Source organism: Alosa sapidissima, chromosome 14 (genome assembly GCF_018492685.1).
Source record: "Alosa sapidissima isolate fAloSap1 chromosome 14, fAloSap1.pri, whole genome shotgun sequence".
NCBI classification, from domain to species: Eukaryota; Metazoa; Chordata; class Actinopteri; order Clupeiformes; family Clupeidae; genus Alosa; species Alosa sapidissima.
The window spans coordinates 6764888-6789223 of record NC_055970.1 but is presented as its reverse complement, the minus strand read 5'-3'; the positions used below and the strand labels follow the sequence as shown (position 1 = coordinate 6789223).

General features: G+C 44.6%; 1 protein-coding gene across 3 annotated transcripts; it reads left to right on the top strand.

Annotated features, from left to right (window-relative positions):
* Window positions 1–1180: 1180 nt before the first annotated feature.
* On the top strand, window positions 1181–15558 carry sall1a (spalt-like transcription factor 1a). Of its 3 annotated transcripts, XM_042062129.1 has the most exons (4): window positions 1181–2051; window positions 8801–11573; window positions 11607–12372; window positions 13635–15558. In XM_042062129.1, the coding sequence occupies exons 1-4, from the start codon at window positions 1979–1981 to the stop codon at window positions 14076–14078; spliced, it is 4056 nt and encodes a 1351-aa protein (XP_041918063.1). In that variant the 5' UTR covers window positions 1181–1978; the 3' UTR covers window positions 14079–15558. The 3 variants fall into 3 exon arrangements, with proteins under 3 accessions (XP_041918063.1, XP_041918062.1, XP_041918064.1); XM_042062128.1 differs by having other exon boundaries at window positions 8801–12372; XM_042062130.1 differs by lacking the exon at window positions 1181–2051 and adding an exon at window positions 5408–5495 and having other exon boundaries at window positions 8801–12372.
* Window positions 15559–24336: the final 8778 nt, after the last annotated feature.

Genomic DNA, 24336 nt, shown 5'->3' with positions numbered 1-24336 from the left:
AATTGATAATGTGCCAGCATATCGGCGTTTCACAAATAAAAGTACACGTTTTGTTCCTATCCTCTCATTTTTCTTTCATTAATAAGTAAATAACAGTCGTCCTAGGTATAGATAGCTGACACAGGAGAGAACTAGATCCATCTCGCCTGCAGCACCTCTTTAAATATTCAGTGAAAAATAATGGCATCCAAGACATCACCTATAGTAACATTATTATCTTCATTTCTCAAAATCACCCCGACTGATAGCTTCGTTTGTCTTTTCCACATAATAAATCTTCCGACGTTCGGGCTGCAACAGCAGCTCCTCTGGGAGGTAGCCCCTACCCTTTTAAAACACTTCTAAACTAAAGCATCATCAATCGTGTATTTAACCGAATATGTAATTATTATTATTATTATTATTATTATTACCATTATGTGTTATATTCGGGTGTAAACATTACTTTGAATAAATGTTTCACTTTCAGCAGTTTATTTTTATACGTATTTAGGGTAATGATGGATGTGTTACCTTTTAAGTAGCATTCAAACTTCATCTGTTACATTTAAGATTATTTTATACTTCAGGTATTCTTCCAAACAAATGGCATTATCTTTTGTAGGGACATAAGGCCTTGGTGCAGTCTGACCCTTTATTCATTTACATCTCTAAAGTCGGTGGAAAAGCTAATGCGTGACGCCTTGCACGATAACCTATTAAAATGTATGAATTAACCCATCACAATCTAAAGGCATTATTTTAATATGTCATATACCAATGTGCATAAAAAGCTAAAAGTGAATACTTCAAATTGAATTCTCCAAGGAATATACATACATACATTGTTAATGAAATTTCGCTTAATTGTACATACGCTACTAAAACACTGATATGTTGTAGATATGTTGTTGTAAACGACATAAAGTATGAGTAAAATACGACAGCATAGGTTACATGTTGTCTTCAATAAGTGAATATTACGCGCAAAGACTGTCTGTACTCAAATGTTAGAACAGAAGTACTTGGCCACTTGCTCGCACTGACGACAGCGCGAGAGAAAGAGAGAGAGAGGGAGAGGGAGGGAGGAAGGGAGAGAGAGAGCGCTAGCACCTCCGCCGGTCTGTGATAGAATAGACCAGTGACCAATAGCATCATAGATGGGCCGGGCCCAAGATTTCTCACAGTCTCGCATGGGCCCTTAAAGTTTGTTTGTTCGCGGAATGCGGTGCGTGATGAAAACGTGCGAGTTACCTAGTTCAGCAATAATCAAATGAATCAGATTTGGGATATTCGATACATACCGTGGACTTTCTGCACGCTGACAGTGCCGCTCGGCACAAATCTAATTCACTCGACTATTTTTTTCTGGTATAGCCTTGAGAAAAGGACGACAAGGTAGACGCGTTTTCTCATTATACAAGATCTGAATATCAACGACTGTATCCTCATGCCAATCCGACAGAAGGATATGCTGCGGCGAGACGCGTGAAGTTGCCGAGAAGTGGCAGTTTCGGGAGAGGAAATGGATGTTTCATTCTGATTACCTGGTCAAACGTGTTTTATTGAACTCTTTCGGTTGTGATTGCCGTTTTGATCCGTAGACTAGATTCTCTCCACATGGACTCAAAAACTGGCATTCCAGTAGTAAAGATAAGCTTTACGTTGCTACCAGCTGGTTGCTAAGAAGGGTTAAACTGTATCTAAAGGGAGTTGGAAAATCCAGCCTTTCTTCCACACGGATCAACTCATTGGGTGGGAGCTGAGAGAGAGACAAGAGTCCCCAGCAAATCAGGAGCTAATTGATTAAAGAGACTTCATTTGAATAGGGGGCTGGCGAGGTGCCAATCGCCTTTCAAAGAGCCCCTGTATGATTAATCGCAAAGCATTATTGATAATCATAACAGGACACATGCGCGGTGGATGGGCTCGATTTTCGTAATTTTGAGAAGATTTTTTGGTGATTTTTTATTCTTTCCTGGCTGATGTTTGAGCCAGCATGTCGCGAAGGAAACAAGCGAAGCCGCAGCATTTCCAGTCGGACCCGCATCTGGCTTTATCCGAGCACAATGGTAAGTTCGTGCAGATCGACGAAACCCTCTGAGCTACTCTTATGCATGCGAAGCCTAGGTTTCGGCACACGTTGTCCAGTTTTCTTGTATTTTGCGGGGTTTACTGACACCAAATACCAATCGTATTCCACTAACAACTTTTCTATGCAGTCTCTCATAGGCTACAATGTATCGTTAAGCTACACTAACGCTTCTGAGCTCCGGCATCGTTACGCATTTCAGGCAGTTTATAGCATATTTACCCAGATATCAGCATTTATAGCTCATTTGCCACGAGAACACGACTAAAGCAGGCTCAGTGTTTCATGTCTTTATGTCTAAATAAAACATTTCGACACGGAAACATTAGGCTACTTCTGGTTAGTCAAATGCAGTCATAATTTTCATTGAATAAAAGAGTCGTTAACAAGTTCTTGTTTTCACCTAATAATAAGATTTCAAGTCAGTTGTGGATTTCATTCAGGAATAGCCTGGCAAATTGTCTGCGACTGATCGGCCGGTCAAAGTTGCCTGCAGTGTAGTGGAGTTAAGCAGGCTCTCGTAGCCTATGTGTTTTTGCCTTTGTCCCCACCGTTAAGTTCATTCCATTGCCCCCAATAACAATGAACTCTTTGATCGAGTAAACTGCCTGCTTTTAATGTAGGTATGCACAGTATTTTATTCTAGTCATGCCCATTCAGAACTTTTCCTCCATAACTTTTTTCAGCGGTGTGAGGCTTTATCTGTCGGGGATAATCCGTGGACAACTCTCGAAGACTTCGAAATCATACCATTACTCGATATGTAAACTTATTTTAAAAAGTGGAGGATTATATGGAGGAAGGAAATGGGACTATTTTGTTCTGAAATTACTTTTAAAACGGATTGGTTAAGTTGCAAATGCGAGGGAAATCTCACTGGGACTCGAGAAACTCATCGCTTGCCAGAGAGTGACACACAGTGTCTCTAGCTATAATCTTATGCAAAATATTTTCACTGTGTTCGAAATCATCCGATTGTTTATGTAGAACGTGTGAAATGTCTAGAATTTATTTCGTAATAGTGTATTTCGTGCCTTCTCTGTTTGGAAGTTCGCATCGCAAAAAGTATAACCAGCAAAATATTTGAAGTCAACATATGTCATGTTGCCTCTGATACACTCGCACACACACACACCCGGAGAAAGGGAAAATAGGGAGGCACGATTATGTCTCTCTCTCTCTCTCTCTCTCTCTCTCTCTATATATATATATATATATATATATATAGGTTTATTATTTTGTATTTATTAGCTTCAACTGATTTAACCAGTAATATGTTTAAAATTGCACGCCTTTTCTCTAGTTTTGAAATTGTAAAGATGTAATATGTATTAGTGTAAATTGTACTTTTCATAAGTCAAGACCACAACGTACATAACTATAATCAAACTGTCTCAAAAGAACACAGAATAAGACTTATATCTTAGAACAAGCAACAAACTCTCGTCTCTAGTTCGTCAAGTTATCAAACATGTAGGCTACCACTGAAAAACCCTCAGATGATCATTTCAACTTGATGTGAATACGTCAGCGTTGCCCTCTAACTTTAAGTGTTGCCGGAGTCACAGGGTTGTTTATAGTTAAAGGTCATTATTTGTAGCTACATAACGTTTTGTCTTTCAAAGTAGACAGTGTTGCGCATAAAAACGTTTTTTTTCCTTATACACTCATCTACCTAATCAATATAGACCACACTCGCTCGTTATCAACTTTATCTGGGGAGTTAAAGTATGGACACACTAACGTGTCTAAATATACTTTTTTGAATTGCAATAATATTAAACATTTCTGCAGTGTGTGTGCAGTTATTTACTTGGTTATAATAAACAAAACATCAAGCTTTGGGACACGATAATCCTTGAAAGTGTAGGTTTTTGACAACCTTAAGCTACTGATAACGAACCATTTTGTATTTTAATTATTTTATTGTATTTTACTGTGCAATCATCCTCCCGTCTTAAAATGGTACTATAAATATGTTTCATTTTGTAACTGCAGCATAATAACACCGGTATATTTAAGGCATTTAATTAGACTATTTATTTTTTAATTTCATCATAACATGTCATTACAATACTGGTACTGACGACCTTCATTTAATTTCACGGCAAGTTATAGATTGACATATTCCACGTTGGTGTGTTACATTTGTCAAGTTAAACATGCTTGTTTAAAACACAATGTTACACGAACGTGTATGTGCCTCTGATACATTGTAGCCTACATCATTTTTTAAAAATCTGGCGGGTTTGTTTGTTTTTGGTGACTTTTTACGCAGAAGCGTTAACGCATGCACAAAACGTGTCAAAAGAATAAACTTTAATAGTGGCTCTATAGCAGTTTGTACCAAGCTGTCTCCCCTTGACCTCTCCAAATGTATACCTCAAATTTAATAGAGACATGAAGGACAGTATTCGTCATCGCTGACAGCAAACTGAAGGCCATAGTGTCAAAGCAATGGCCAGAGTGTCTTCTGTCAAATAGGCTTTGCAAATCCCACACCAGTAGTTTTTGCTCCCTGTACAAACACGTAATGTCTGAATTCAACTGAAATAGAATTAAACCTATAAACCTATTTTTTAATTAGGCCCATGTGAACCAACACACTGGATATTTGTATGCAGAAAATCCCCTGGAGTATTCATGTAGTGCTAAATTAAATTGAAGAGGTGTGCATTTGTCATAGGTTTCCAGGCCTGTGGGGAGAAGGGGTTGGGGTTGGGAGGGGAGGGGAGGGGAGGGGGGGGGTTCAGTGAGTAGGAAGTGAGGCTGTCCCCTAGCCCCCTCACCAAGAGGGTGGGATGTTGAGCTGTTTTAACCTTTGCCAGCCTCCCTCTGTGAGAAGGTGATGGGAGTTCAGGGCCCGGTGCGCTCTCCTGTACCTTGTCATTGACCCCTCCGTTCAGAGCCACAGGCAGCCCGACTGGAACCCCTCGCTTTACTTGCAGGAGGGAGGGATTGGGGGGTGGGGGGGTTATCAATGTGGCCGCCATCCCCTTTCACCTCTAGAGTAGCTCCCCCAGAGAGAGATTGGCAGGGCAGTCCCTCTCACACTGTCGTACCCCGCAAACAACAAGGATTCAGTTACTTGTCATTTTGCCAATGTTTACATAGTGGATGTCTAGATGTAGCCTGAAGGACTTTGCTTCTTTTCCGTGTTTCTCTCCCCTTTTTTTTTTTTTCATCCTCCTCTCCCACCCCTCTGTTAAGTGTTAAACATGCCAGTGGGGCAGGCATGCAGAGCCCCTGTCCAGCCCTGGGAGGCTGCTGTAAGCGGAAGTGCAGCTAGTGTGCTCCGAGCGAGGCGCTCCTCGGCCTTTAGTCTGCTAGGAGAGTGTGAGGGCTGAGGAACTCGACCTCCCTCTCTGAAGTGACTGGTCTCTCGGAGCATTGCAAGCCAGCGGCCCTGCCGAGCCAAACTACCGTAGGCACTGCAAACTCTGCTCTCTCGCTGTCTTTCTCTCTCTCTCTCTCTCTCTCTCTCTCTCTTTCTTTCTTTCTTTCTCTTTCCCCTCCTCTCAGCACTCACTCGTTTCTTTCCCTCTCACCTGTTCACTACTGCGTATCCCTCTCTCTTTTGAGACAGAGATGTTGTTCTTCCTCTGTGTGTGTGTCCTTGTTTTCTCGTGGGCCTGTAATCTGGCGTCTGTGGCATGTTGATTATGCGATGATCCAACTACAGGGCACTGTTCCCATTAAAAGTTGGGCTTTATTTCTGTTCAAGAATCAGCGTTAATCCACACATCTGCTCCAGAAATGGGAACATTTGCAAGTGATTTTTTTTTTTTTTTTTTTAAAGACAATACCAGAAGTTGACTTTTAAAAGACTATGTATGTAACATTACATTTAGGCAACATGTACGATAGTACTTTTTGAACACAGTTTATGTTTTGTGTGCAATTTATCAAAAGTCACCAATGAGCAAAGGGCCACTAACATTTTCTTTCTAGACAGTTATAAGGAAATGTAAATTAAATTTCAAACTAATTTAGATTTATAACTGAATAAACTTTTTGCTCAAGTGTAAGACGATGAGATTAAATTAATTGCTTTGATTTTAGTTTTTGAGCCACATTATTTCATATCACATACATTTTTAGAATCATTATATGTTCACAAGCCAATTCGATCAGAAAGACACAAATCAGAGATCAAATATATATGCTTACACAAATAATTCAGTCTTAGCCTAAATTGAGATTCTCAGTTTTCTGCATTGTTTTCTTTTGAGGTGTAGATGTTTTGTTAGGATTTTGTTTTTACCAACTTCTGCCATAATATTATATTGTGATACAATACATGCAAGACATTGTTTACCAGTAAAGAATATTTGCATTTTTAAGAGTATGTAGTGACTGCAAGAATCATTACTTAAATAATATTTTTGCTTACTTTCTCTCTTTTGACATTTGTTATTTCCACCATTTCATTTTGAGAAGTAATCTAGCCATATGACTTTGCTACCAAATATTTTTGGTGTACTTTGATGTTTTCACATACACATGACACACGATTGTGTTGTCAATTTCTAACGTATTTGACTTTATAAACCAGTTATTCATTATCAGACATGTTGTGCTTTAGTCACATTTTACAATTGTTCAATTTACATCACTTCGGTGTAATCCATTGCTGTGGCTTTGTGAAACGTATTATGTCTAAAGAAACAACAAAGCTTTGATTACGCTAAACCGGAAAAACGGGAACATTTGTCCAGTCTCTAAATGTGTGAAGAATATCTTCCTCATATATACATTATCTTTAAAGCTTTGTTTAAGGAAGGACACCACTGTTTTCATTTCATCTCGCTCATCTTACTGAGATAAATTTGTTAGTGGAAGAGGGGGCAGAAAGTCTTTTCACATTAGCAATTTGCAAGCGGGGACTCTAGGGGTGAGTTATTATTAAAAAGTTTTCATCAGAGGTTGAAGCTTCCTGTTTGCATGGCATGGATGGTGTGAGGCCTGGCTTTACTGTCATGGCAACTTCTGCGTTATCTGATGTTGTAGCACGGAGAAACATTGAGGGAGATAATCCCTGAATTAAACAGGATCTGGCTTTGAGTCGGGGCCCTACGATGAGCTGGCTTGTGTGCTGCCACTGCTGCTGCAGTCGGTGCTCCCATGCTGGGCGAACAATGGGAAGCCATCCTGTCTCGCAGTGGGGCCAGGCCGCTCTACTGCGGGGTTTCATTTGCAAATGAATCCTCGCGCTGATGAAAACGTAGAGGGCGCAGCCCGCAATGAAAGGGATTCATAGAGAATTGCAATTTGTAAATCAACTTGTATGTTAAACAGCAAGATTTTTGCGCAACAATGAGGAGGGGTGTTTGGTAGAGGTGGGGTGGGGTTTTTTGAAGGGGGGGTTCGAGGGGGGGGGGGGGGGGTTCTAGGATAAGTCTTGTCCAAGGGGGGAGGGGGGAAGCAGTCTTTGACTTGTCCCTTTTCAAGCAACTCCTGCATTTCTGAAATGAGAGTGAGCAGAACAAAAAGCTGTTTCTCTTTTGTGTTTCAAATGTGTTTTTGTTTTCTTTTTTTGCGTCTGTTTTATGGCGGTCAGCTCACTGGCACTTAAACTGCTGTCTGATAGTTTCTGGCCTCTGGCTCAAAGTCCCGTATGACTGTCTGTAAGGTGAGAGCAGCTTCTTTTGAGAGCAACAACTTATTAAATACTGCATCATGACTTCATTGCTAGCCTTCATCACTGCTTTGGCTTGTGTTAAGCACATGTTGTTGAAGTAGTTTTTGAAAATGTTGTTTTTATGGAATAACTTAGTTCTGATTTATTACAATACAGTCACTTGTACGTGAGTGTAAAACATACACTTTGTCTCTAAATGATCTTCCTTTAAAGATTTTTGAATTTTTGCATTTTACATTATTTATTTACTACTTAAAAATGTTCAGTCAAGTTCAGGGAACACAGAGGCCAAATTATACTATTTGAAAAAAAGCTTTGACGTGGTGACGAGCCATGCAGTTTAGCTTATAGAGAAAATGCTTTGACGGTATGATGGTGTAGTTTTGTTGTGGCTCTGCCTGCCTGGGTGGTGTGATTGTCCGAGAGGCTGCAGAGAGCGATCTGGATGCCAAAGGCTCTGTTGTTCTTGTCAGCCTCTGATTGCAGCTTGCCTGGATACAAATGAGTTTAGTGACAGGGATAACCTGTCCAAGGTGCCTGACTTGCTTGAAAATGAGCAAAGTTGACAGCAAATTGAAAGTCTAATAAGTCCTTCAAATGGTTGATTTGCGCCCAATGGACAAGTAGACATTGAAGAGTATGAAATATTGGAAATCAATGCTTCTCTATGAAATTTCATTAGGGTCCAATGTCCGTAGTTCATAGTATTTTATGTTTTGATGGATTATCTGAAGATGATGATTGCCTTAGACAGATTGATGAAACCCAGAATCGTCTTCAAAGATCACTTTTAAGCAAAAGTTGAGGAGTATTATTGATTTCCTTTTTTTTCTTTTTGTCTTTTTCTCATCCTGTTACTCATAGCGGTGTGCCGAAATGCTTTTCTTTTGTTCGTTATGGATTTACTGTTGCTTTTTTGATAGTTGTTTTTGTGAACGTATCAAGAGGGGATAAGTGTTAAACTGATTAACTCAAGATTAACAACAAAATAATTTGAATAGATAAAGCTGCTTCTTCAGCTGCAAAACATTTCTAATCCTCTGTCCTCCCCTCCTGTGCCCCCCCCCCCCTCTGCTTTCTTTCTCCAGGCGACGCAGAGGCCTCCTTGGAAGACACCCCCTGCAAGGAAACGGATGCCCACGTCTGTGGCAGATGTTGTGCCGAATTCTTTGAACTATCTGATCTTGAACAACACCAGAAGAATTGCACTAAGAATCAATTAGTTCTGATTGTGAATGAGAATCCAGTCTCCCCTTCCGGGACCTTCTCGCCAGGCTCCCCCCCACCTAATCCTGACGAGCAGATGAATGACACAGTTAATAACGCAGATCAAGTGGAGGCCTGTGACCTTTTGGAGCAGAACACGCTCAACAAAGAGGAGTCCATGGAAGTGGACGTGTCGGGAATCACCGCTGGAGATGACGACAGAGGAAGTCATGTCGAGGGAGGAAGCCCCATCAACAACATCATTAACAACAACAGCAGCAGCAGCAGTGGTGGTGGTGGCAACAACATCAACAATAACAGCAGCAGTAGCAGCAGCCATGCTGGCTCAGTGGTGGGGAACCCGGCCCTGTCCACCTCTCTACCTCAGCTGGCCAATCTGACCGAGCTGGGCAACATCTCCATGATCAACAGCAACGTCATCATCGAGAACCTGCAGAGCACCAAAGTGGCCGTGGCCCAGTTCTCCCAGGAGAGCCGCTCGTCGTCCTCCTCCTCGTCGACCTCCTCGGGGGGTCAGCGGGTGGCTGTGCCGGCCCTCATGGAGCAGCTCCTGGCCCTGCAGCAGCAGCAGATCCACCAGCTGCAGCTCATCGAGCAGATCCGCCACCAGATCCTGCTGCTGGCCTCCCAGTCGCCAGAGATGCAGGCGCCCCCCACCTCGTCCTCCAACACACTGGGGTCCTCCAGCACCAGCCCGCTGACCACACTCAGCTCGCACCTCTCCCAGCAGCTGGCCGCTGCAGCGGGCCTGGCCCAAAGCCTGGCCAGCCAGTCGGCCTCCATCAGCAGCCTGAAGCAGATGGCTGGCGCCGCGCAGCTACCTCCGAGCACCTCTGGAGCGGGCGGCGAGGGGTCCCAGGGCATGGGAGCGTCGGCGGGCAGCAGTGCCCAGCCTGGCGAGAAGCGCCCCGCGGCCACCAGTCTCCACGCTCAGCTCAATCCCTCCCTGGCAAAGTCGAGCGCGCCCGCTTTCGGGATCGGTAGCTTGCTCAACGCGGCTACCAACCCACTTCTACCTCAACCGCCAGCGGGCAACCCCATCTTCTCCAGCGCCCTGCCCAGTGTGGGCACCACGGTGGAGGACCTGAACTCGCTGGCGGCGCTGGCAAGGAAGGGCAAGCAGCCCAACGTCTCGTCCTTCGAGCACAAGAGCAGCTCGGAGGAGGCCTTCTTCAAACACAAGTGCAGGTTCTGCGCCAAGGTGTTCGGGAGCGACAGTGCCTTGCAGATCCACCTGCGCTCACACACCGGCGAACGGCCATACAAGTGCAACATCTGCGGCAACCGCTTCTCCACGCGCGGCAACTTGAAGGTCCATTTCCAACGCCACAAAGAGAAGTACCCTCACATTCAGATGAACCCGTATCCAGTCCCTGAGCATCTGGACAATATTCCAACTAGCACTGGCATTCCCTATGGCATGTCCATGCCGCCTGAGAAACCGGTCACCAGTTGGCTGGACAGCAAGCCTGTTCTGTCCACGCTCACCTCCTCAGTGGGCATGCTGCTCCCACCAACCATTCCCAGCCTGCCCCCATTCATCAAGAAAGAGGAGAACCACTCTGTCGCCATCACGAGCCCCTCCAGTTCAGCCAAGAGTGATATGGGTGCCATGGAGCCCTCCACTAAGAGCAACGACGGCGTGTCGGAAGAAGGCGAGAGCGCCGCTCTGCCTACCTCAAACGGGAAGAGCGAAGAGAGCAGCCAGTCGTCCAACTTGATCAGGCTGGCCGTCAGCTCGGCCGGAGACAACTCCACCGAGTACACCATGTCCAACAGCCCTCCCATGGCCACCAACCCGCTCATGCCGCTCATGTCGGAGCAGTTCAAGGCAAAGTTCCCGTTCGGCGGGCTGCTGGACCCGCTACAGGGGTCCGAGACCTCCAAGCTGCAGCAGCTGGTGGAGAACATCGACCGCAAGGTGACGGACCCCAACGAGTGCGTCATCTGCCACCGCGTGCTGAGCTGCCAGAGCGCACTCAAGATGCACTACCGCACACACACGGGGGAGCGGCCGTTCAAATGCAAGATCTGCGGCCGGGCGTTCACCACCAAGGGCAACCTGAAGACCCACTACAGTGTGCACCGGGCCATGCCCCCGCTGCGGGTGCAGCACTCGTGCCCCATTTGCCAGAAGAAGTTCACCAACGCTGTGGTGCTGCAGCAGCACATCCGCATGCACATGGGCGGACAGATCCCCAACACCCCGATGCCCGACAACTACTCCGAGACCATGGGCTCCGACGCCGGCTCGTTTGACGACAGGAACTTCGACGACCTGGAGAACATGTCCGACGACTACATGGACGGGATGGAGGAGGGCCTGGACAGCAACAGCATCCCGGACACCCCCAGGTCGGCCGACGCGTCGCAGGACAGCCTGTACAACTCGCCCAACCCGCATGACCAATCAGGGGGTAACGAGGGCCAGGAGAGGGCCAGCCAGCGCGGCTCAACGGAGGACCTGCACATGGGCAAAACGAAAATGACCGAGAATGGCTTGATGGAAGGCGATCACCTCACCAACGATTCCTCATCCCTGGGAGGCGACATCGAGAGCCAGAGCGTGGGAAGTCCGGCCGTGTCCGAATCTACCTCTTCCATGCAAGCGGCATCGCCCTCCAGCGCCATACCCCAGCATCAGCAGCAGCAGCATCAGCAGCAGCAGCAGCAGCATCAGCAGCAGCAGCATCAGCAGAGGAGATCCCCGAGCCTGGAGGAGCGGCATCAGAGAGCCATGTCTCTGGAGCACATCAGCGCGAGCCTCATGCAATCACACAGCGCCGCCGCCGGCCTCGGTGCCCTCGACCTGACCTCCATGAACTCGTCGAAGGACGCCCTGGGCCTGCTCTTCCCCTTCCGCGACCGCGGTGCCTCCAAGAACACAGCGTGCGACATCTGCGGCAAGACGTTCGCCTGCCAGAGTGCCTTGGACATCCACTACCGAAGCCATACCAAAGAGAGACCGTTCATTTGCACAGCCTGCAACCGGGGCTTCTCCACCAAGGGAAACCTGAAGCAGCACATGCTGACCCACCAGATGCGCGACCTGCCCTCGCAGCTGTTTGAGCCCTCCAACACTAGCCTGTCGTCCAACTCCAGCCCCTCGCTCCTCTCCATCAGCTCATTGTCCTCCATGATCAAGACGGAGGTCAACGGCTTCCTGCCGGGCCTTCACCACCACCAGGACCTGCCCCTGCCCCTGCCCTCCAAAGACCTGCCCTCGGGCCTGGTCACCTCCTCCGCCTCCACATCCCCAGTCCTGCCGTCTGCCCCACCACGCCGGACGCCCAAGCAGCACTACTGTAACACCTGCGGGAAGATGTTCTCGTCGTCGAGCGCGCTCCAGATCCACGAGAGAACCCACACCGGAGAGAAGCCTTTCGCCTGCACCATCTGCGGCCGTGCGTTCACCACCAAAGGAAATCTTAAGGTGAATTTTTGTCTGGTGTTGAACCCCCGAAAGTTGTGTAAAAACTGTATAATCACATCAACATTTTCTTTGCTATTGAGAATTTTCGTAATAGGCACGAAGTGGTGCATAATTAATGCTAATTATCTTGTTAGTCTTAGAGGTACATAAGCGGAAAAATTGAGTCATCCCTGTTAATAGAAAAAAAGTGGGAGGAAACCTTAGTCCATGATATTCAGACCGCAGCTCGGAATGGTTTTACAGTTACCTAAGGCTATTACTCACAACTATGTCAAAGGATGCATTTTTTTTTCATGTTAATCTGGAAAAAAACATGATGTTCCCTTCATTCTAATGAACCACCTCCATGCATGTGGATCAACAGGAATTAGAATGTGTTCAGCTGGCATAGGTGACCCCACCGCTCAGCTGTGAAGAATGAGAGAAACCTGACACATTAAAGGCTTAAATTTCAGGAAGGAATATAAATCTGTAGCTAGCCTCACATCCCCTGAATAAATCAGTAATTGTAGAGGTCTGGTTGTTCATGTGAAAAATAAAAAGTCGTGGCACAGGCAAACACTGTAAAGATAGTTTTGTTGCGTTAGGATCATACTTTGCAATGCAATATGGCCATGAAAAGAAAACAAAGATCTTTTTTGGCATTTGTATGATAGATTGCCTTAGTAAAGTACACACACTTGAAATATATTGGTGAGCTACTGGAAATGTATAACCATATGGTTATCCTGTTGCTGCCAAGAGATGAACATAACTATGTCACATGCCAGAGATTTGCATGGTAACAGAAGTACATCTTATAGAAACTAATCCAATAATGAGTACCTCAATTATTCGCATCACTCTTTTTTTTTTTTTTTTCTATGCAGAAAGGAACAGTTTGTTCCTCTGCTAAGGGCACATCAGCAGCAAATGTCAGATACTATAATGCACACATGCAGGACAGTAGTCAGTTGTAGTCCTAACCAGGTCACCGCCTGTCCTTACAAGACTCTACTGATGGAGTTCAAAAAAATCCAAACAAATAGATGAAAATAGGTCTGATATACTGCACATTTTTGGCTTCTTATACTTTTTTTAAAGTTTCCAGAAAATGTGCCAGTTTAATACTAAATACATTCATTACTTTCTGACTTTTTTCCATTGCATCATCTAGTATGTTGTGGTACAGTGTTGTAGCCAAATTTGTAAACTTTACTAATTCCACCCCCTTTTTTCTCTCTCCTCCCTCCCTCCATCCCTCCATCCCTCCCTCTCTGCAGGTCCACATGGGCACACACATGTGGAACAGCGCCCCTGCCAGGCGTGGCCGCCGACTGTCTGTGGACGGCCCCATGGCTTTCCTCGGGCCCAACCCGGTCAAGTTCCCCGAGATCTTCCAGAAGGACTTAACGCCCCGGGCTGGCAACGGGGACCCGGCCAGCTTCTGGAACCAGTACGCCACCGCCTTCTCCAACGGCCTGGCCATGAAGACCAACGAGATCTCGGTCATCCAGAACGGAGGCTTGCCGCCCTCCCTGTCGGGGAGCGTGGGTAACGGTGGCAGCTCGCCCGTGGGAGGCCTGACGGGCAGCCTGGAGAAGCTGCACAACGTCGAGCCTGGCGCCGCCCTGGCTGGCCTCGAGAAGATGGCCAACACGGAGAACGGGACCCACTTCCGATTCACACGATTCATGGAGGACAACAAAGAGATTGTCACCAACTAGAGAATGAGACTTGTCATGATCCGCATAAGTATTCACGCACACACGCACACACGCAAGATGCATAAACACTTGTGTACACACACACACACACACACACACACAAACACAGGATATTTACATACATGCACAGAAGGAGAACAAAGGAAGGAGTTCAAACCATCGATCTGGCTTGCCATTGAAAACTTTATGAACATGAGTGTGAAGAGAACTTGTTTTTTTGTACAATGTACAACCTGTTATAGTTTTAAAGGAGCTTATTTATTAGTGAGTATAACCTTGCTCGGAACCAAGTGGAAGCATTAACAGTTACTTAGGTTTTTTTCTCTCTTCTTCGCCGAATGGACCTGTATGAGTGCTTACAATGTGCTTTTGGAACTTAGTATATCTGGGTAGAATACTTTACCTTGGCATTAAATTATTTTCTATCTGTAGTATATATAACAATAATGTTGATGTTCATGTAATGCATTAGATCTTGAATAAGCAAAACAGAAGTGGTTGTAAATAACTGATCTGTGCTAGATGGTCAATCAGTTGTGTATTAACTTTTCCTCCATGAAAAAAAAAACTTCAGGCAAGGGATTAACAAGTATAGTCCTACAACCAACTGTTCTTGCTCTTTTATTTAAGAGGAAAAATAACTGCATTTCAGTCCTTCCTTTTAGAGTTAATACATTTTGTTCTTAAATGTTCACTGTATAGTGCTTTTTATTCTATGTTCAGTTTTTTGTTTTGTTCCTTTAAACCTTTTGGCTTACTGGCTGTAAACTTAAAATACAGGACAGTTGTTAGTGAAGAGAAGAATTCCAAGAAAGGTCTCCATCCTGGTCTGAACTGCAGACGCCTTGTGGGTGTGTTTCTTTTTGTGTTAACGTGCTGGATTCCATGTTGCTGCTATATACTTAAGCATCCCCATTGACATCAAATGCAAAATGTGTTGATGTGCTCTGTAAATAATATCAGATGTGGAACAACGAATTCCATCACACAACAAATGTACATATTGCTCACAAGACAACGTCCATCTTGGCCAGGGGACAAATAATAGTGTTTTTATAAATATAAATATATATTAGGTTTGAAAACCATTGGACTGTTACATGCACTTTCTTGGAAAGTTGGAAAGATCTTTATGGGTCCAGTTTCTCTACACTTTAATACTTACTAACATCTAAGATACTGTAATTCTTTACTCTAATAATCAAATACATCAGTTTTCCAAAAGAACGCAAGTGTGTGGTCGTGGTATTTCTTCCTTTTCATATTTATTTATTTATGATTTTATGCTACTTGTATGGTTACAAGTCCACTTTGTCTGATCATTATAGGCTGTCTTTTTTTTTCTCTTTATTGCTTGAAAATGACATGGTGGCTTGTTTGGATGCATAGTTTTATATGTGTATTTCAGTGTGACAAACTTGTTAAGTAGCCTATGCATTAGGCAACCATCCTTTTTCAGATAAAAGTGTGTTGAAAACAGGCTGTACTTCTTGCTCTCTCTTCTCTGCTTTGAGCAGCATCTTTTAACATTGGCGTGTCAACAATCTGAATCCGGATGTAGATGCAATTAGTGCAAACAGCAGCTGGACGCTAGCTTGGTCATTAAAAAACATAAAGCTGCCGAAGTCAGATTTCTTAGTTCATCATTCCCTCCGCTGTCAGGGCTCTGAATCTTTAATTAAAGAATCGATCGGTTTGGAATCCTCTGTCTTTTAGCGTTTATTTAGATGGATTTATCTGAGCCGCCAGTCTTGTGAGGGTAACTTGTTTTTTTCCTTCACAGCACTTGATGGATTGTATTTTCTGAGCCGAATAAAATGCAAGATTTCACAGGTATTTTGGAATGGAACATAATTCACCGACCTTAGCTGTTAACTAAAAGTAGCCTACTGACTTTCGAAAATTATACCTACTCCCTTACCTTTATAGGCTACTACATTACTTGGTGAAGGTGATTTGATTAAATGGGCTATTTTAAAAAACTTTAATTCAGGAGTTTTGCCTCCTGTGTAATTTCGACAAGCCTACTGATAGGCCTGATCTGGATGATCACTGAAACTGACCGAATGCAAGGAAACCACACAAAAAAGGTCCTCAACAATTTCGCTTAACTTTCCCAGTAAGACAATTCTAATCAAACATGTCGCTTTAAAAGTCGGCAATACATTTCTCTGGCAGAATAAGGGGTATTTGGTTTCTTTTCTTTTATTTGAAGTGATATTTTTTCCCTTTTTGCCTTTCACCAGCTGCATTTAATTTAACACATCGTTGCACTTCCTGCAATGCAGGATCTGTTAATTTGAGCCCAGCATCCTCTCTCCCTTGCCCCCTTCTCCCCCTCCTCTTTGGATTTTATAGCTGGCTAAATTCCCCAATATTTACAAGATCTCGATGCTAAATGATCCTTGCAAAGAGCCCAAGACGACGGTGGATCCCCGCCCCTTGCGCCTGTTTTTCTTTTGACGGTCACATCTGGTCCCCCGATAGACCTTTGTTTGTACAGCGCATCAGCTTCCGGATTCTTTTATTACAGAACCGAATACCTGACTGACCACTGTTTATTGACTTTAAAGAAACACGAAAGTGTTCTAATCTTTGCTAGGGTATCAGTTGAACTGTCTGGTTCAATTACGCCAGTCGTTTGAATTTTAAAGGGAATTGCAAAAAATCCTGCGAATTCGTGGTCAACATGTCTTGATTGATTTTTTCAGATGCGACTATTTTAATCAATTATGTAAAAGTCTGACGAAATATCGAAGCCAATCATTATCGGTCGCCACTCCATGAACCCACAATGAAAGTCACTCAGTAACATATATCTGCTTTAATAATGATTTCATAATTATATAAATAGTCTAGGCTCTTATTTCTAATTAAAAAAAAATCCAGAAGTTATAGAAAGTTTTATGGAAAGTAACAGTGTTTTCTCTGTCTTAACACCATTCCTGACCTTCGTGAGTTTAGTTTTCTACTGCAGTTTTATAGTATTTTACAGTGGGCTATTGTCTTCTTTCTGGATTGATGGTCAGAAAAAGCTCATATTGTTGATGTTAACATGGCCTGCTGCACACAAGTGAAATACATAAAAATGTTTTCCCTCTCATTATATTCATGACCATATTGGATTAAATTAGAAATGCTTCTTAAATGTTTCACTGCAGCCCAAATGTTTTGCAAACAATATTTCTCCCAAATTATACTGGTAATGGAAAATATAGGTTCAACTATAATGTTACGTAAATTATGAAACAAAGAGAACAAATATTTGCTTTTTAGTGTGTCATTAGGTCCGGTTATATGTTAAGCTATCCTTCAGCTGTAGCATAAGGCTGTATAATTGCTCTGTGATTTCAGTAAATCTTTTCCTTCAGTGGGAAGGTTTGTATAATGATGTAATCCAGCAATGGAAAAATAATTCGCAAAGATATGCCCTTTTAATTCTGGAATATTCCCTTTTAATTTGTATTTCCCCTCAACTCAGTCATTTAAAAGAGATCAAATCAGAATGCATGAGTTCAGATTCTACAAAGTACCAATGATTACAAACTGCATAATTATATGAAAATAACAGACTTCTTGTATATTTTCTGGTGAATTTTAGGGAGAGCGTTGCTTTGGAGAAAATACAAAGCACAAAGCACATGTTGGTCTGTCATGTACTCATTAAAAGAAAAAGAATCAGAGGAGCTTTCGTGGAGGTCCGTCGCCTCGCCTCACAACCTTGTGGTACAGATGACAGGGACGATCCACCACCATCTCTCCACAGGGTCGGCTCTGTACCCTGCAGCTCACGTTTGACTGAGTATTGATTAAGCTGTGCGGTATTACAGAAACACTCGAATCTCAGGTGGCAAGAGTGTAAAATTGATCTCTTCCACTGTGCCTTCGCCATGAGTGGCTTTTTATTCCCCCCACCCCACCCCCCCCACGCACACACACACACACACACCACCACTATCATCATCATCACCCCCAACCCCCCAAGCCACAAGCGCCATGGGAGGAGAAGGCAATAGGACAGGTTGAAACGTGATCACGAGCAGTTGAGAAAGGGTTTCATGTCTCTACCCCTTATATCACCTCTCTCTCCCCCTCTCTGTCTCTCTCTCATGAGCTCGTGGGTTCTCTTGTGAAGTTCTGATGGACATGAATTATGTCAAGGACTGGACCACCCTGAAAGAAGTCCTAGTTTTTCTTTCTCTCTCTCTCTTCAAAAAAACCCCACAGCTGTCAACTTTGTCCCATCACAAACAGTGTTTTCCTTAAGAGGGAGCATGTCCGTCATAAGGCTGCCAGTCTAGTCTCCATCAGCTGTATTGATTTTTTGCTGGTTGTTATGATAGGATGCTTCAGTGTTGTGGTTTAATGGACTGGAGAGCTGTTGTGTGGTACTGTAGGATTGGATAGCAATGCTTTTGCTTTGTCAAGCAATGGTTTGACATTAGTTTTACTGTTGATCTGTTTGCTACCAAATTGTTACACGTCTGTAGTTCCACATTGTTCCACATCTGTATCTCCATGACATGAAGTTGATTTGTATGCACTGTATAAGATTAGATTAGATTAAACTTTAGAGTACAAGCACAAAGCGATAAAGTATAAGCATAAGTATAAGCTATAAGCGGGTTCTCATTTGTGACCAAAAAGTGGACCACAGTAGTGGGCCTATCCTCTAAAAAAGGTCACCGTATAATGACACAGTCAGAGGCTAGCTTCGGCTGATCCAGCTGTCTCTTGGCTGCCCCACAGGCCAGGCGGTCGAGGATGTCCCACTGCTTTTACAGGCCCACCCCTGGTCTCCAGACCCCCCTAACTCCCCTTGTCCTGTCACCCCCCTCCACACACACACACACACACACACACACACACACACACTCCTCACCCACCCACATCACACACACACTCCTCACCCACCCACATCCCCAGCCTCTGTTCCCCAGCCTGGCCCTCAGGAGTCAATACCGCCTGTGGCCTGGGGGGCTGGTGAGGACTCCCCGCTGAGTCTTTGGCCTGGGCGACGCCACATCAAAGGCCTGCTGGGAACAATGGGGGGTGGGGGTGGGGGTGGACGTGTGCTCGGCTGGCTTGGGACAGCAGGCCACACCTGCGTAGCCTGTCCGTCAGTCACTCCCAGGTGACAGGCCTGTCGTATGTCCCCTTAAGTGGCCCTCGGAGAGGTCTCAGGGCGGGGAGCGTGAAGTGGGAAATTAAGGGCAAAGGAAGTCCTTCTGCTGTTTCTTTGTTTTTGTTTTTTTGCTGTTGTTGTTCTTTTCAAATATCTTTCTTTTCAAATGTCCGTTTTACATCTCTCGCCCAGCCCCAATGTATTTTTTCTCATGTTTCTCTTTCTCTCTCTTCCTGACTCGCCTGATGGAATCCCTTTTCTCACTCCTTCTCCCTGGTTCTGTCTCTGTCTCTCTCTGGGTTTGTCTCTCCCTGGCTCTGTCTCTCTCTGGCTCTGTCTCTCTCTGGCTCTGTCTCTCTCTGGGTTTGTCTCTTTGGCTCCCTCCCTCAGCCTTCTCTTTTCCTCTCCTTCTCTGGTTCTCATGACATAGTTTCCTGTGGAAAGAGGAGTCAGTCTCCACGACGTGTACACAGCTGGGTGGAAGAAGAGCTCCAGATTGCGAGGGCAAACAGAGCAGGATTCTTCTTTGCCTCTGTGTCTATGTGTGTGTGTGTGTATGTGTGTGTGTGTACGCATAGTTATCACACAAGAGTAATCAAAGCCACGGTGGAAACATTCATCCACCCAAAACTAATTCAGTTAAAACGGCATCGGTCTCCAGCTCCCTCTGTTTCTGTCACTTTGACATTCGAGTTAGCCATTTGACTGGCATAGTTTTAAGATAGTATTTACATGGCTTATTTAAGTGGCACTGCCATCTGGAGTCTGTCCAAACGTAGGGGTCATTTATCTCGCCGTTTACCCCCCTCCTCCCACACACACACCCCCTCCTTCCCTTCCCTTTTGTGTGGTGAGAAACAGAGGGACTGTAAGATATTGCATTTCGAGGATCTATTGTGCCTGTTGGAGTCCCCAGACTTAATGTGGGGTCTAGGTGGGCAGTGGACTGGCAGACAGGGGGCAGAGGGGGGCAGGGGGGTATTTGGGCCATACTTTAATAAAGCATTCATGCTTGCAGAAACACCACAGTGATCCAATTCCCCAACGCTGAGCGGTATCGCTTGGGCTTGCCAGTGGACGTACAGTAAGTTCTTGTCTTACCTACAGTTCTTCTGTCGTCTAAGCGCCTCTCCCTCCTCCTCCTCCTCCTCTTCGCCTTCCCTGTTTATCATCACCAGCAAAATTGCAGGGCCCTTTTTAGTAGGGTTTTATTGCAAGAGAGACATTTAGTGACATTGTGATGCTAATGCCTTGGATTTTCAGCGGTTTGAGTTTACCCCATTCAAAGGTAGGCTGGCTTATAAGACAGCTTGTATGAAAACACAAAAACATTTTTTTTCCCAAAAGGAAGGTTTGGTATTCTCTTTGACAGAACTCTATGTCCAGTCCCGTGTGTGTAATTTAATGTGTATCTCCATTTAAAGGAGAATCACACACACACACATACACACACACACACACACACACACACACACACACACACACACACACACTTGCTCTATGGTACAGTAGAATGGAGGCCAGATCGGCTTTCTTTTCTTTAAGAGACCCGCTTCAAGATTAAGTACGCTGATTGTGCCCCTTTCAGCATCAGAATTACGGCTTGTAACCTTAGCCATCAGTGTCTGCCTCGAGTCTTAGACGCACAGAGTCTCACGGACATTCTCCGTTAATGTCATCTCCATGATTAGATTTCCCTCATCACAATATGTCCTTAAGAAAAAAAGACACAAAAACGTTGATAAAATGTCCTTTCCAACCCTCCTGTCCCTTACTTTGTCCTGATCAGCTGTGCTGTTTCATTATATAACTGATGGTGAGTGATGTACCATAAGTGAATTAAAAGTAAGACACCAGGCAATGTGAGACTTTTTAAGAGTATTTTCCTCCATGCATGCATGCTTGTCTCCTAGTTAGTTTTTTTTTTTTGTTTTCTCCTCCACCTCCCGGCACCACCGCTGTTCTGTGGCCTGTGTGGAAGTGTAGGTTACTCTGCGGGAGTGATTCTGCTAAGACGCTCTGAGTTTTATTGAACTTGTCATTTTTGGCCCCCGAGACGAGAGGGCACCTGTGAGAGGACATAATCCCTCAACTGCCACCCGTCGCTGACAGCTGACGCGCTCCTCATCCCCCTCAAGCTGTCCACGCTGCGTCCAAACACTCCCCGTATATTTTAGCTGCTTTTCTTTAAGGAAGAGACCAGAAATAGCATTACACCTGTACAGCCAAGGCATAAGTAGGCCACACAAGGGCTACACAAACCCTCACTCATAGACATATAAGATAGAAGGTATCAGTGACAGTATAAGTTAGCCGATATAAGCTATCAGTGACGGTCTGTATCAAACCTTTAAAAAGTATCCATCCCTAAAAAAGCGAATCTGTAGCTGTGCACCTGTTCCATTCACTGGCTAAATGCACATGGCTTTTCCAGCTTTATCATTAACCCTGCTGTAATGAGGAGTGTAGGTGCGCAGTAAAACAGTCCGCATGAATATGCATGGGCATATTGTGAATGGCTGCCTGGCCTCCTTTTTTTCACCCCAAGGATCGTGGGAAAATGATGGAGGTTCTGATAAAGGGAGCGGGTGGTGGTGGCGGTGGGGGTTCAGTGCACCGCGGCCGTCACAGGCTACGGGAGGCTTTCCACATGAGGAGCACGGAAACCTGTCGACCTTGATCCCACATGCAACCTTGTCCGGTCAGTGTTGTCCTGTTGGAGGTGGGCCAGTGTTTGATATGCCTGCGCCGCTGCAGCGGATTGGATTATCAAGTATGAGATCCACAGCAGGTTCCTCGTTTTAGTTTCACAGTGGTGGTTAGGTTGGACTACTTCCTTATTAAAAAGGACACACGCTAATTGATATGCAGTTATGTGTGAATGCTAAACACTTTTCTGCTCTGTAGGCTACACACCTGAGATTAATGAAAAAAACTCCCAGACGTCTGGGTTAACTTTTAATGACGTTATAGAGAAGAGTCTAAATATAACCACTGAGCTGTATCTTTATGAAAGGGAATGTCCATCTGACTGACATGTTTTATTCAGTCACTGTGACTGGTGTGGACAATATTCAGTGTAGGGCCTTTGATGGGAAAATAGAGCTTTGGTTATTTCCACACCAAATAAAAACAGGAAACTAGCCTAAACCATCTTGCCAGCCCACTTCAATACAAAGCATTTTGAGCGCACTGCAGAACCTTACCTTCCCCATTAAGGAATCAATCCATAAAAAACCCAGATTAAATTGACTGACCCTCATATACTTAATTATTGCAGCTATTTGACCAAATAACATTTCTCAGGGCAGTGTGTGGGCCACCGACTATCAATACCCCTAATCGCTGTTAGTTATTGCTGTACCTTGTAATGGCTCCGAATGGCCATTCTCTAGTGGTCAGTGCTTTGGCCTGGACGAGGATGAGTGGTGGTGAGGGGGGGGGGGGGGGGGGGTATGGGATGCTAAACGGTTGCACAAACAATTTGATTATGCTGTTTAATTTCCGTCATATAGATCTCTCGCTCCGTCCTTTGCTGATGCATTCATTTCCTCACAAGCTACCGCAGCATAGTGCTGACCCACTGACCACAAGGCACTCGGAGTGGGTGGACGACCCTTCCATCTCTCCCTCTTTCTCTCTCTCTCTCTTTCCCTCTCTCTCTCTCTGTGCTCAGCGTCTTCTGATCGATACTGACTCTTCAGCGTTTATGAACCACGACTACTTGACATTTACTGCTCAGGGTGGTGCCGGGGGAAAACGGGTGGTGGGGGTAAAATCATACACAGTTTTTTCCCGCTTTGATCCATTTTCTCTTTGCTCAACCAAGCGTGGTGCTTGTCCAACAGGTTGCATTGTTCACAGAGAAGTGTAAGCACTTTGCCCTAGCACTGTTTCATTGCTTATTTGCTAGATTTCTTTCTTTATTTGTTGATGCTGGTTATGAGTGTAATAGCATAATATTACTTAATAATAAAAACCATATGACCTATGACCTACATAATCATATGACACGTAATAAAAACAATAGTGTCTCTCATGTAGAGACTCTTAAAAGGAAGAGCTGGATGCAATACTGTGTTGTGTGACGATGACCCTGTTGTGTATGTAAAGCCAGGTCATCTGTGGTAGTTGTATAGCGTTTAACCATTAACCAACCTCTCCCAAATGGAGAATTGAGAAATGAGCTGTAATGCCCCGCACCGCCACACAGTTACACAGTTCCTCAAATTAACATTTAAATTCAGAACCAATAATAATGCTTTGTACTGGGCCTGAATGGGGCCCTCTGCATGGGGAGGGCGATACCTCCTGTTCCCCCTGTACATGAAAAAGCCCCTTCATCCTCCCCCTAAATGGGCCACACAGCCAGAGGTCAACCAATCAGCCTTGTAATGTTGGTTCCTGTATGGACTAACTTCTCTGCAGAGGACAATGGCTGAGGAATTACCCATACCAATTTCATCCTATGCGTTGAAGGGACTGGCGTTTTTAGGGATTCAGAGGTTACTTTGTGTAACAATGCACTGGCATTTCTATAGCACTAATGACTGATTACTAATCTGTTTTATTGCTTAAATTCTGGTCTTTGGAAGCATTGATTGCATGCTTTTTGGTTAATTGAAAAGCCTGTCTGTCTTTAATTTTAAGCTTTCTAAATGGTAATGGTAATTAAGTTTTTTGTATATTTCTTTGATCAGCATTTTCCACTATTTGGGTCTTCCTTACTGGTGCATGTCCATTCAAGTCAATTAATCAAGTATTAGATAAATTGCAAGCTAAAACAATGCATGTCAATGCAATGTGACATAGTCTTTCAATCATAATCAATGCTGCATGTGTTTGTATGTACATTCGTGTGAATCTGTGTGTGTGTGTGCTTGTGTGTGGATGTGTGTGTATGTGCTGTGGAGAGAGATGGAGAGCACACTTCTCTAGCCATGGTGCTGCTGGTGTGTGAGTCTCTGTTGATGTGTGCCCTGCTGATATGTTCAGTGACAGCCCATCGCAGGCACTCACAAGGGGCTCCAAATGAACACACTGGGTGCTCCAAATGAACACACTGGGGGCACTTTTTGGGGGCGGCTTGGCCTGGCTCTCGCAAAATGGAATTTGGAGCCAGACACTGAGTCT

Excerpts from the sequence above, each read along its gene's own strand:
- sall1a (XM_042062128.1), top strand. The coding sequence starts at position 1,979 with ATGTCGCGAAGGAAACAAGCGAAGCCGCAGCATTTCCAGTCGGACCCG. Across the intron at positions 2,052-8,800 it reads GGCTTTATCCGAGCACAATG|GCGACGCAGAGGCCTCCTTG; the intron begins GTAAGTTCGTGC and ends TTCTTTCTCCAG. Across the intron at positions 12,373-13,634 it reads CCACCAAAGGAAATCTTAAG|GTCCACATGGGCACACACAT; the intron begins GTGAATTTTTGT and ends CCCTCTCTGCAG.